The sequence below is a fragment of the Lutjanus erythropterus genome, chromosome 21, assembly GCF_056507025.1.
Source record: "Lutjanus erythropterus isolate fLutEry1 chromosome 21, fLutEry1.hap2, whole genome shotgun sequence".
In the NCBI taxonomy this organism is placed as follows: domain Eukaryota; kingdom Metazoa; phylum Chordata; class Actinopteri; order Lutjaniformes; family Lutjanidae; genus Lutjanus; species Lutjanus erythropterus.
The window spans coordinates 21,125,314-21,139,409 of record NC_139337.1 but is presented as its reverse complement, the minus strand read 5'-3'; the positions used below and the strand labels follow the sequence as shown (position 1 = coordinate 21,139,409).

General features: G+C 40.6%; 1 protein-coding gene across 5 annotated transcripts; it reads left to right on the top strand.

Annotated features, from left to right (window-relative positions):
• The first annotated feature begins 490 nt into the window (after positions 1–490).
• On the top strand, positions 491–13,695 carry pcolce2b (procollagen C-endopeptidase enhancer 2b). 5 transcript variants are annotated; one of them, XM_084747779.1, is made up of 9 exons: positions 495–1,140; positions 1,403–1,537; positions 2,327–2,582; positions 4,397–4,521; positions 6,078–6,214; positions 6,308–6,471; positions 8,785–8,868; positions 12,783–12,950; positions 13,291–13,695. In XM_084747779.1, the coding sequence occupies exons 1-9, from the start codon at positions 799–801 to the stop codon at positions 13,443–13,445; spliced, it is 1,566 nt and encodes a 521-aa protein (XP_084603905.1). In that variant the 5' UTR covers positions 495–798; the 3' UTR covers positions 13,446–13,695. The 5 variants fall into 5 exon arrangements, with proteins under 5 accessions (XP_084603909.1, XP_084603905.1, XP_084603908.1 ...); XM_084747782.1 differs by having other exon boundaries at positions 496–1,140; positions 1,429–1,537; XM_084747780.1 differs by having other exon boundaries at positions 503–1,140; positions 13,315–13,695.
• Positions 13,696–14,096: the final 401 nt, after the last annotated feature.

Genomic DNA, 14,096 nt, shown 5'->3' with positions numbered 1-14,096 from the left:
TCCCCCGAATGAATCACATTTTTGAGGGCTTGAACATATTAAAATATAAATGATCCAATCAGCCCCAAACTTCACATGTTTAGTAAGAGTCATCATCATCTGATTTACTTGAAATTTTCACAGTGTGGTCTACACTTTGTCAGCTTTACTTTTTCATTGTCCTGCTGTGCTCGGGACGTTCGACCAACCCGAAACGTTTTTTATTTGACATCCTAATGCACATATGAACAGCTCACACAAATCCTACTGACTCTACCTTTAATAACTTGCCCGGTTAAATAAAGTCAAAAAGAAATCAAAAAAGAAAGTTCATTCTAGTTTCAAATTTTACTTTAATTTTAACCAACTATAATAACCTCTGTGAAGTGAAAAACAATATATATAATAAAATATGCTGCCACTAAGTGGTTGCTTGTACCATATTTATTTCAGCAGGTGGTGCTCTCGCTCTCATTCTGTCTCTAGAAATACTCAGTCTGTTCTACCTGTGCACATTAAACTGACAACCTGCAGCCTGCGGCGAATTCAAGCTCCTATTAAATGATATTTCAGCTGGTGTAAAATGCATATATATATATGTTGACAGAGACCAGGTGTCCTCCTCTTCCTTCATGCCACATCTGGATACTGCACTGTATAAACCACACTGCAGGCACTGACTTCTTGTGATTTATCAAGTCTCTCTCATATGTAGCCTATGGTCCATATTGACTGGAATGCCAGATCAGTCATGTGTGACTTCTCTGGGTCAAGTTTATTCATGCCACCCCCTTCAAGGTTTTTCAGACCAGGTGCCGTATGAAACTAATGGAGACCTCACACCCTTCCAGCGCGTCTTTAATCGTTTTTTTTTTTTTTTTTCTTGGGGAAAAAGCAGCAGCCTGTGCTCCGTCCCTCCTACCACGCAGAACAAACGCTATATTCATCTGCTCCAGCTTGCAGTTGCAGAAACTCCCCGCAGGAACTCCTGGCTACTTTTTCCCCACCGTTTCAGCAGCTGAACACAATGCCATTCATGCCACGGGGCGAAAACAGGCGAAGCGCCTGCTCCGTTCATCCAACAATGTGGAGAACATGCAGTGTTTTTTGCGCATGGAGTCTACTGTTCCTGACAGAGGTCTGTGCGCAGTCTCAGCGGAGGTACACCTTTATTTACCTTTTTTTCCCTTCAATTAATTTGAAAGCTTTATGAGTGAGCAAGGTGTCATGGATCTAATGTAGCCTATGGAGGAGCAGCCTCAGTGGACTGGAGTTTATTCTGCAGTCTGGGCTGCCTCCAGCTCCACTCAGGACATATGGCGCATTCAATAAAATCTGTGCATAATCAACCGCAGGCTGTTGATAACGTTTAACCGTGTTTATTGTTTTAACACATCATCATTGTTTGATATTTGGGAAATAGAAAACATTCTCTCACGCTCCCTTCAGACCAACATTCACGTGTGGAGGAAACATCACAGGGGAGTCTGGAGTAATCGGGAGTCAGGGCTACCCAGGAGTTTACCCTCCAAACACCAAGTGTGTGTGGAGAATCACAGTGAGTCAAATTGCATTTTCACAACTTCTGCTTTTTCTACCATAGCCTGGAGTAATGATGATGGCACAACTAATGGCTAATTAAAAACACACCAAACAGCTGCTCAATATTAGAGTTATTCACTAACCCTTGTCTTCCTTCTGAAAAACCACAGCCAGCTCCAGGCAGTCTTTGCTGACTAGCTTCTTTACATTACTGTACATTTAAACAGCCAAGATGACAATGATGACAAGATGACAGGAATTTAGTTGAATCAACTTATCTTTTCTCATTTAACTAGCATAAATATACAAGTTTCATTTATTCAAGTTAATTAAACTTATAATTTCAGAATCAGAATATTTCAGAATTTATAAACGTGACTTCTAACTAAAAGGGTTACGTTTCTCATTATCATGTTACAGCCTTAAAAAATTTAAGGTTTTGTATCAAAGTTAGAAATTCAAGTATTGTGACTTTACAATAAGGCTCCCTTTTGCCAGTTATAAATGTTGGCGAGCCATTACCAAGATTGATTAGTAGATCTTGCCAAATAATGAGCCCACTCTGATGTATGACAACTGTGTTATAATCTGTTTATAAATGTTTATTAATAGTTATAAAGTGTTAACAATCTAATTATAAACCATTCTTAAAGCTTTTATAAGGGTAGTCGTATTTTAAAGTGGTACCAACATTGTTTTACTGGAGATCATTGAAGGTACAAGCTAATACCCATGAGAGGTGTGACATTTTATTGCTCTCAGTAATAATAATAATTATGTGTAATTGCCCTTAATTTCCGCCCAGGTCCCTGAGGGAAGGGTGGTGGTGTTGTCATTCCGCTTTATTGACTTGGAGAGCGACAACCTCTGCCGCTATGACTATGTTGATGTTTACAGCGGCCATGTCAATGGGCAGAGACTTGGTCGCTTCTGTGGGACGTTCAAGCCAGGAGCGCTGGTTTCCACGGGCAACAAGATGCTCATGCAGATGGTGTCCGATGCCAACACTGCTGGGAGCGGCTTTCTGGCTGTTTTTTCTGCTGCACACCCACATGAGAGAGGTAGGCAAACTTGTGAAGAAGAAGAATACTTTTGACGTGCTTGAGCTTACTGTTGATGTCCTATACATACAAACATTGCGTAAAATGAAAATAAAACATTATGAATGTCCCAAAAAAGATGGAACAGAGTATATTTACCACTGTAATACATCACATTTTCTTTTATCAAGACTCAGTAAGCGTTTAGGAACTGAGGACACTATTGGTTGAAGTTCTGAAGGTGAAATTCTTTCCCATTCTTGCTTGATATACAACTTCCGTTGCTCAGCAGTGCAAGGTATCTGTTATCATGTTTTGCGCTTCACATTTTCAGTGGGAAACAGGTAGACAGGGAGACTGAAGACAGGCCAGTCTAGTACCTGAACTCTTTAACCACAATGCCGCACTGCTGGAACACGTGCAGAATGTGTCCTTGCATCGTCCTGCTGGAATAAGCAAGGACGTCTGAAAAAGACATCATCTCGATGGCAGCATATGTTGCTTCAAAACCTGTATGTACCTTTAAGCATCAGTGGGGCCTTTACAGATGTAACAGTTACGCATAATGCCATGGGCACCCACTCATTGGTTTGAACATTAAACTTTGTGTCTTTGTACTGTATTTAATTAAATATAGGTCAGAAAGTTTAAGCAGATTATTGCATTCTGTTTTTATTTACGCTTTACTTAACATCTCAACTTTTTTAGAAGTGAGGTTTGTAGGTGCCAATGTTGCGAGGCTAGAAGCTGTGCAGAGAATACCTTGCCACTACCCAACCATGTAATGCAGAGGCATGTGGGACTGGGTTTCAGCCATGACTTCACCCCATAAAGCAATCTGATACTGGCCTGGGACTATGTCTGTTTGGGCTGAGGGTCAGTCTTTAAAAAGCAAATTAACGAGGCTGTTTAACAAAAGTTGCTTCTGTGGGGTCAATGCAGGGTACCACAATGTCCAGACAGTAGAGTTTGGCTTTCGCATAATACTGTGAATCATTTTCAAGACATGCAGACACATAGAAAACAATATAGCAGGTACAGTTTTTCTTCTGCTCAGTGACCTTTGGGAGGTTTCATTTGTCCCAGACAGGGCTATGGGTTTAAGGTTTCCAGCATGCAGACAAAAAGGGAGGAACATCTGAACACTTTTCGCAGTGTGATGTGGAATTTCTCACTGACATTTTTTGGAGCGCTTCTGTAGAAGACACAGGTCAGGAGTAGTTGAAGGAACCTCTTCCTCTCCGCAGGGTAGCACAGTCTCGTCTACTGTTTTAGTGGAATTTTAATGGCTAGTTATCTGTTCCCAAGAAGCTGACAGCTGTAACGGACAATGGCTATTAACTAGCCAGCCTGGCTTTTACACAATGGTTTGGTAACAGACTGTTGCCATACTGTCTCTGAGCGTTGTCAAAACTACACAGCACAACATTTGTTAAGTGTCTATTTTTGTCACTGAATTAAATTATACATCTTCTTTGACATGCTGGAAAGGAAACATCAATCTAAGTGTATGTTACAAAGAAAACACACGCTTGACAGTCTGAACAGCTTGTGTGGTTATCGAACCGATGTTTCTCAGATGCTCGATGGAAGCATGTTGTCTTTTTTTAAACTGTCACTGCACAGGACTAATGAGTGACTTACTTTTTAGGGTGCACGTAATGACAACGGAGGCAATGAGAGCACCTATTACAAGACTTTAATTGCAGGATCATATACTGCCTTTAAAAGAAAGATGAATAAGATCTTTATCATTTCTTTCAAGGAACAGGAATTATATTTTAAAGATTATCCCTGAAGACTTTCCGAGATTAACTTAAATCATTACTCCACAGGGGACCAGTACTGTGGAGGCAGATTGGACAAGCCCTCAGGGACTTTCAAAACACCCAACTGGCCTGAGAAGGACTACCCAGCTGGTGTCACCTGCTCCTGGCATATAGTGGCACCAAAGAACCAGGTCAGAATGCTTGGAAATGAATTAATATGAAATTTTCTACATAACAATGGGGTTTTACATGTAACATTCTTATAGGAAGTGACTGTTATAGGAAACTGAAATTGGCCTTTTAGACAAATAATCTGTACATAGACACGAAAATCATCCATGTGTCCACAGCAAATCATTGATGCTCCATGCTGACACTAAACAGGGCCAAGATTTTATGTTTTGCTGGAGCACATGTCAGTGGATGAATAAATTAGCCACATTGTGAAATAAAGCACAATAACAAATTACTTCAGATTTTTTTTAAGTTGTTTGCATGTCCTTTTAAAGGAGAAGATCACAGTCTCTTTCAGGTCTTGAGGAATACAACTGCACAAGTGGGAAAAAAAAGTTGTAGGAAGTCTTTTCTGGTGCCAGAAGGAGCTGCATGAAGTTTGATAAATTGTCTCAAGTGACCTGAGGTAGCATCAGCTGGCTCTTAAGACTATCAGTCTTGGAACCCATCAGCTGTAGTCCGATGACGATTTAGCCTCTGGGGCAAACAGCCAATGTTTCATGTGACCGGCAGACATCCTGATAATGTATAACGGATATCTGGGCCAAAATGTCTTCCACTGATGGTTTACAGTTCAATTAGCAACTTGACACACAATAATGGAGTTGGTCTTGAGCTAATCTCTATAAACAGATATCTGCATATGAATGATAAACTGATAAAAGCTAACAAAAATATTCTGCACAAAGATTGCATTTTGCCCAATGAGCTCGTTCTCTTTTGCTTTCCACTGTTTACCTGCATGCAAACAAAGCCTGCTCAAACATGATGGATGGATACCTGGATAACTGGAAACCAGAAGGCTCCCGATACCAAAATCTTGTACCTTGCCTACAGATTCTGCATTCATATTGCAGATATCTGTTCATGGACATTATAAGTTCTCCAAACCTCTATTGTCTCTGCTTGTCTTTGCTTGAGGTGTGGGACCACTAATAGCAAATCAGTCTAGAGCTGCATTGTGGGTAATGTAGGAGCCTGATTTTGGCAAAGAAGAATGTGTAAAAAAAAACAACAACTCTGGTTCTATAGTGTTCATTTTGATTCTTCTACTTTTAAAGTTCCCATGAAGTCAAAATCAATCTTTAAGTGTTTTTATCACATATGTTTTGTGCTATATTTTACATATACATCAACAATGACAAAAAAGTTATTTTTTTCAGCCTCCGGGACAGTCAGGGAAGAGTCAGTACTGAGGTAGTCTGCAGAGTCTAAGTGCTATTAGCTGCTCTAAATGCCAATCAATATTCCTGACAAGTCATAGGCAATAAGCACTTGGGTAGCTGTTTCATGGGAACTTTAAAGTGTCCATCCTAAGTCCAGAACTATATACTTATACTTAAAGGAGTACAATGCTAAAGCAGTGGACTGTTCTTTTAAGGCCCAATGTGTAATGGGTGTGGAACAAGATTACATCATCCCACAAATGATAGGGTACCCTTTAATCAAATGACCAAACCTGATAGCCCGATTACAAGCTTCTGCTTTCTTTGCGGTTTGTCTCTTGCTGCAGATTATTGAAGTCAAGTTCGAGAAGTTTGATGTGGAAAGAGACAACTACTGCCGCTACGACCATGTCTCCATTTTCAACGGGGCTGAAATCAATGACGCCAAGAGGATTGGCAAATACTGTGGAGACAGCCCCCCAGCGTAGGTGATTCTGTCATGAAGACTTTATTTTCACTACAACATCCATCCCAAGAGTTCCTCTCGGCTTACACTCTCATCTGGGTTTCTTTGCAGGCCAGTGTTCTCAGAGGGGAACCAGCTCCTAATCCAGTTCCTGTCAGATCTCAGTCTGACCGCAGACGGTTTCATTGGACACTACAAGTTCAGACCAAAGAAATTCCCTACCACCACGATACCACCCACCACTACCACACAGCCAGTCACCACCAGGCCCATACGTAGGTAGCAACTTTTATCCATTAAAAACCTCTGAAAGGCTTCTAACATCTGTATTTGTTGATGTAGCTATGAGACATACTGTGCTGGCTTTGAGCTACTGGATTTTCTTGCTAACATGTGGGGTTTATCTTTCACTTTAAACACAAGTGGAGGGACATCTGGAATCTGCTTCTGATCAGATCTGGGAAAGAAGAGAACTAAGTGAAGTGTACTGCTGAAAGTCCAACCCCACTCAAAAACATGTTTTTCATCTTGCCTCTATAGTTGAATGTTTAGGCTTCACAGTATAGCATGATGCATGTACAGTTTGAAACGAGAAGGCTGCTTTCATATTCATCTGCTTAGACAAAAGTTTCTCTGTTCTCATTGAAAATCTGAGGGCGGGCCTACGAGTTTGACTTGCGACCTCACAGCTAGTTTGGAAGTCAGTCCCGGTCCAATTTACAAATTATACAAGTGTAATGTAGAAACTTGAAGGCATCAGAGAACGGACTTAACAGTGAAATAGGAGACATCTTGTGTTCAGAAGGAAATTTTTTTAGTACCTCAGTCAACTTTCTCCTTTTCTGTTTCCTGTACTTAGATATGCTAGACTTGTTTCTGTTGAAATGAAAACCAAATTTTGAAGATGGTTAAAAGATGTTGCTGGGGGGACCTGCAAAAGTGACACATCTTAAGATAGGGAATTTTAGCAAAGTGCTAACTAACTCACTAACTAATCTATATCAATCATTAGCTAGATATTTAGCTTGCATTTTGCTTACATTAGCTAGCTAATCACCTAGTATTTTGCTAACATTAGCTAAGTTAAGATGTGACTATATGCCTCTTTTAGAAAATGAGAAAGTTGGCTGAGGGACCAAGTTTGCACAACTGTTATTGAAGCGCAGAGCAAAAAAGACGGGGCTTAGGAAGGGTAAATTAAGGCTACCTTAACAGAGGGATGACTACGCAGCTAACAACAAGCTCACAACTTGCAAGACGATAAAAGCACAACACTCGCCAACAACACTCAGTATTCTGCTCCCAGACAGAACAAGATTCTCCTCCATTTTCTTAGTTACAAGGGTGGTGATGACGCCAGCACCTTTCTGAAAAGTTCAGAGATTTTCAACACAACAAACGCAGACCACTATGAAAAAAGATGCTGCAGTGCAGCAGCTTTTCTCTAGGCAGCCACTTGCTGCCACAGATACTCTCCTCATTGAGAACAACTGAAAAAAGATGCTGGCACCAAGGAAAAGTGTTGACACAAGCCCTTACAGATTTTAATGTGGAAATTATACTTGTTTGAAAAATCATATCCTTCTGTCTGTGGGCTTTAGAAATATTTAATATTCTATATTAATTTAATATTAAAAACAGCTACTAACTTTGACTTAGCAGCATTCAATTAGTTAAAAACATTTTTTTTATTTCCTAAAAAGTGACATGCAAGGCTTTTGCCTGGCAGCGCCAATATCAGACACACATTATTGCTCCAAGCAGACTATTTGTATATATGTCATAATACAGCTCTGGAGGGGATCTTTAAGTAAGAGTTAACTCCTTTCAAGAGTTATATTTACACTACTAATGGTTGGACTCTGTTGACATAAAATGTGCAAAAGTGGTCCCTTAAATGAAAAACGGCCAAACTAAAGAGTGGATCTTCACAATCTGACATGCAGTTATGATGCGTCCTTCTCCTCTGTACAAAGAGTGAATAGAACATACAGCACTGGAGACTGAGGGTCCTATTAAAGCTGCGGCCAACAGCAGCACATGTCCAAACACAACATATGCTAATATCATGTCTTATGCTCACAGCTCTCTTGTGTACATAACACAAGTTCATATACAGTGTGGGCATGTGTCTGTACCCGCAATCATAGCTCATTTTCATACTCAAACTCACATGCCCACACACTTGTTGTTTTTTCCCTCAGTCAGACCAGGTTATTTTGGCACCTCCCCGCCATGATGTCATACTGTCACAACGCTTTCTGGTTGGCTTATCTTTCCTGACTTTTCCCTCTCCAGGAAGAATAATATTTAGACAAGACACCTTGTGTTTTCTTGGTTCTTTCCTTCATGGACTCTTTACTATCTCTAACTCTAAAAACAGATGTTCACTTGTCACATTATGTTCTTATTTTACACACTCTGTCTCACATTGTTCCAAGGCTATTCATTTGACGAGACTCTTGTGTTACTGAGAATATTCTGTAAATAAACCGCAGTAGGAACAGATGCTACCATAATTTACATGCTTGCATCACTGGTAGGCACAATTACAGAGATTGAATTTTCTTGTGTGTGTGTCTCTGCAGCTCTGAAGTACTCTGTAGCCCTGTGCCAGCAGAAATGTAAAAGACGAGGAACACTTGAGAGCAATTACTGCTCCAGCAATTTCGGTAAGAACATCATTGCAATTTATTTAAACCACATAAACTCCAGTCACAGAAATGTTCCAGCTTTGCGCATGTTATTATTGGACTTACCTATTCTTATATACATACTAATCCCCAAAAAGTCCAAACCTACACAGTCCAGATTCTTCCAAGATTTTAGGTCAGCACAACCCACATTGCCATTACCATCAGCTGCCAAAGCTCTTCAAAGAAGCAGTTTACAGGCCCATAAACTCTTCTTTATTTCACTCACAGTTGAAAATTTGTCTGTCAAGTTTTTCTCTCAAAGGAAGAGAAATTAGCAACAACATAACATTTTGTTAACAGAACAGCTGAAAGTAAAGATTGTGAAAGACTGTGCCAATCCCCCATCTTTTTACTTCCATAATATTATTACAATCTTAGTCAGTACTCCTCTGGCAGCAGCACAGCATCTCTCCATTGCACCTCAAATCATGTGCCTCAAGCAGAAAACTTCTGACTTTGCTGATGCTATTATTGGACTTACTTACTGTTACATACTGATCCTAAAAAGTCCAAACCTCCACAGTACAGATTCTTTTATGTCAGATCAGCCCACATTAGCTTCAGCAGCCAAATGTTTCTTAACAGGCCGTTTACAGTCCTGATCGTGTCACTATCTTCGCTCCTCTTATTTCTCACTGTGCATCTCAAAGACTTCCTTGATAGCCTGTCAGGAAGTGAATGAGTGCATACAGTAGGACACAGTTACCTCCAGTGTAAACCCAGCCCCTGACTGTGTGTAAACTGTTGATAAATGAACGTGTTGATTCAGGCTCGCCCTCCGTTTGCCTCTCTCCTGCTGCTGTGATGTTTTCCTCGCGGAGATGTTTACCACATGTGTTAGATTGGCATTTCAAAGAGTTCACTGGGATTTGCACCAGGAAGTGAGGAAAGTCAAGCGATGTGGTGGTGCATGTGGAAAAAGTCGACCGTGTGATGTGGCGGCGGAGTTAGCACACAATATGCAGCGTAACAATTTAATGAACTGGTGAGACAGACTGAAAATAGTTTGTCTAATCAACACTTAAAGTCTTAACCTTTGGTTTTGTTTGGTCTAATGGTGTGATACATGCACTTTGAGTTGTCAAAAGTAGTTCACTGGTTTATGCATCAGATTCAGTAACATTACTGAAGCAGGCTGTCCTCTGACTGCTCTCATCTCTGTCAGGAAATTAAACAGGCAGTATGTGAAGTCCAGACATATTGGTACCATCAGTGTAAAGAATCCTGTTCAGGCTGAATGAGACGTGATTCCCTCTCCTCTCACTCCGTTGGCTCCACAGTCACTCAGCTGTCACTGCTAAATGTCAGGTCTCTCTTCCGTGTTGAGGGAGTCCAAACAACAAAACTGTATTTTTTGTGCTTTTGAAGACTAAACAGGAAATGACTGAAACTTCACCCTGCACACTTGTCACATTTTTAGCATAACCAGACAGAAAAAAGTAGCGGGAGGTACAATACATAGTAATTGAACCTTCCTAAATCCCGCACCTTTTTGCTCTGTGCTTCAATAGCAGTTGAGCAAGCTTAGTACCCAAGGGAACTTTGGTCAACTTTCTCCTTTCCTGTTTCCTGCACCAACATATGCTATGTGCTAGTCAAAAAAACGTTTTGGTAGGACCACTTCCTGGAGTCAAATTGAGTTTGGAACAATGGTACAAAAGGCCCTTTTATAGTGGTGTTTCACCAATATGGATCTTTCTCTTGCACATGGAGTTGAGGCCTACAGATGAGAACACTCCAGCATGATATATGCTGGGCTCCTCTGTGCTGAAATGAAAACCAAATTTTTCAGATGGCTAAAACAAGACCTGGTGCCTTCAAATGGCGTCATGGTTACCGTGTTCACAAACAAGCAGCATCCTTCAACCATCTTCAAAATCATTTTTTCTTTTCAGCATAGACAAGCCTAACACAAAGCATGTCTAAGTACAGGAAACAGGAGAGGAGAAAGGTGACAGAGGGTCGACTTAAAAAGGTTGGGACTTAAAAAGGGTCAATTCTGTATTCTGGTAAATTAACCTGTGAGCTGATTTCTTATGGAGTTTCTAACATTACCTTTTTTTAAATAGAGTTTTATTCTCCTGTTTTACTTGATTACATGAAATCGAAATTGGAGTCCCTATCTCTTTTCTCTCTATATTTGCTTGTACATAATATTGAGTGACCTCTGCTCCACTGGCTCACATCAAAAGCATTTTAGCTGTCTGCTGGACCATTATGATATCACACATTTAACTTGACCTCGTCACAGTCAGGGCCACATCCATTGCTTTGAAAGTCTTAAAATTACAGTAAATGATATGCTTGATGTGTTTTTCTGAGTTTTTGAGAGGGAGCTATTAGCTCGGGGATGGATGAGAGGAACCGTAAAAAGGTCAAAGGGGGAGCGTTGAAAGCCTGAAATGAAATGTTGATGCTGTTAATTCACCATGACATCTTTACAGGCAGGCTGCACTTCACAGACTGGAACTGAAAAGTAGTAGGCACACATGGGTCACAGTTCCTGTAGATTATTGATGATGACAATAAAAAGCAGATTCCTTTCATGTTAAATTCCCCACTGTACGTTCCAGGCTCTCTTTTCTCCGCTATTGAAACATTTGCTGTAAATACTTAACATTACACATATTAGGCTTAATTTCTAAATTCTATCTAGATAGCAAACCTAGACCAGTGCTATATTTAAAGGCAGAATCATTAGGATTTGTCTGAGCTGTTTGGAAGCACACCAGAAACAAAGGTGAGTCTCATTACCAGGACGTCAAATAGTGATGTTTTAGGTTGGTACAGTGAGCTCAGCAATAATGAGAAAATAAGAAAATACAGCTAGAGGGTAGGGTGTCTGAAAATACAGACACCAGCACACACTAGTGAATCATAAGTGATGATTCAGAGGGATTATATCTTGAGCTAGTGTTTGGTTTTCCCGCCTCTGTGGAAAAGGACCCACTCCCTCTGCAGATATAAATGGCTCATTCTAAGGTAACGAAAAAACAGCAGCTCTTATTTTCAGAGGATTACACACTAATGAAAACATACTTATAAATGTTATATTCCATTACTGCAATATTCTGCCAGTAAATCCCTGTAAGTCTTAAACACTGTCCTTTAAGTGAATAACTGCCATTTTGTTTGTTGTTTTTATGTGGTCATAGTGTGTATGAGTGTGTATGATTGTATGTGTGGTGGAACTAAGAAGAATAGTCAATGCTTATGCTGGTACTAATGGTGATCCTAATAATGTAACAGTTAAGTAAGTTCCCAGAGTCTATCTAGTGGCATCATCAGGTTAAAAATCTAAATTTGTCCAATTCTTTGACTAAGTCTTATGACTTAATACTTGCAGAAGTGCAGTCAATCTGACAACCACCAGCCTTAGTCCCAATTAGAAAATGTTAGCATGCTAAGAAGCTAAACTATGATAGTGAGCATGGTAATCATTAGAGGCAGGTTCAGCATGTTAATGAGTATGTTAACATGCTGATGTTAGCGTTTAGCTCAAACTACTGCTGTGCCTAAGTACAGCCTTGCAGAGTCCTTAGCATGACTGCAGTCTCTTTAAATTTCTGTCTGAAGTGAGTCAGTGACATCTTCTTTCTTACACTCCGCTGGTTTTCCAAAGTCTCATTATGCTGCTGCTGTCACTCTGCTCAACACTTTGGCTTTTGTTCTAACCACAACCCAGACACAGCCAAGGCCAAAGTAAAGATGATCCTGTTTGTAGAAATTTAAACTGACATCTACATCCCTTTTGTAGGTTTTTATCTTTGTTTATGAATTGTTAACTTTGAATTCCAGGGGCATAATATTCTCTTTACGTCATATAATATTTTAGGTGATGTTGGATTTAATACTTGATGACGTGTGTATATGTGTGTGTTGCATGACAGTGATAACCGGGACTGTCATTACTGCGGTGATGAAAGGAGGAAGTATGTACGCCACTGTCTCCATCATCAACGTGTACAAGGAAGGCAGTCTGGCCATCCAGCAGGCAGGAAAGACCATGAGCACCAAGATCATTATCCTGTGCAAGAAGTGCCCATTTATCAGAAGAGGTGAGTTAACTGGGGAAATTAAATTGGCTTCTTTGATGTATGAAATCACTCTAACAAATGATCATGATCTAAATGATGTTAATCAATATACAGTTCATGGTTGACTGTTTTCAATAACCAATGGCTCTGAGTTTGCCTCCTTTGCTGTGCTGTCGCGCTCAGTTGACAGAGCTCGCCCCAGAGTGTGAGGTGAGCGGCAGAACTCACTGTCCAAACAGTCAATGAAGCATTAAATATGTTTATATGTGTGCATATAAACATATGGTATACAGACCTGCCGCGTGGAGATTCTGATGCTCGGCCTCCCTGAATGTCTCTGCCGTTCCGCCACTGCATTCAGGTTTTTTTTGTGTGACCTCACCAGGCTTGAACTACATCTTCATGGGCCAGGTGGACGAGGACGGCCGGGGGAAAATCGCCCCTCACCACTTTGTCATGGCATTTAAGACAAAGAACCAGAAAGGACTCAACGTGCTGAAAAACAAGCGGTGCTGAGTTCCAGTAGCTCTGAGGAGGATCTCCACTGGACAGGTGTGCCCGAGGCTCAGCTGTGGATGGAAAAAATTAAAGGGATAATTTGGATTATTTGAACTGGGGTTGTATGGGGTCCTTATAGATAGTGTATTACCGACAGCAGATGGTGATCAACAGGCCCCAGGTTGAAAAAGCAGCATACTGTTGTACTGCTGTGGACAGGGTGAGCAGCAAAACGCATTTTAGCTACCTAAAACAAAGGTCCACCTGAAAAAAAGCAATGTCAGTTTAAGTGTATGCTATATTCTGAATATTTTCAGCGCTTTGCCTTGCAGTCAGGCAGCCTGATGGGACGCCGCCATTATATAAAACAGATATCTCTCTCCAAACCTGGGGGAAAGTTACTCATTTCACCAGTGAAGCTTGGTTAGGTGACACAGCGCTGGATTTGATTTATTACAGCGGTTTCCTGTTGGAAAAAGTCATCTGATGACAAGATAAAGTGGTGAAAATATTCTAAATATAGCATGCACTTAAACAGATTTTTTTTAAGACGGGCCTTTTTTAAGTGGGTTAAATACATTTTGCCGCTGACCCTGTCCACAGCAGTACATTGCTTAGTTTCCATGCTGGTACTCCTCTCTGCTACTCTAAACTAGGGGTGTGCCTACC

What these genes read in the sequence shown, in the direction of transcription:
- pcolce2b (XM_084747779.1), top strand. Translation starts at nt 799, where the DNA reads ATGAAACTAATGGAGACCTCACACCCTTCCAGCGCGTCTTTAATCGTT. An exon ending in AGTGTGTGTGGAGAATCACA is followed by an intron (nt 1,538 to 2,326) that starts GTGAGTCAAATT and finishes ATTTCCGCCCAG; the next exon opens with GTCCCTGAGGGAAGGGTGGT. An exon ending in GTGCCCATTTATCAGAAGAG is followed by an intron (nt 12,951 to 13,290) that starts GTGAGTTAACTG and finishes CACTGCATTCAG; the next exon opens with GTTTTTTTTGTGTGACCTCA.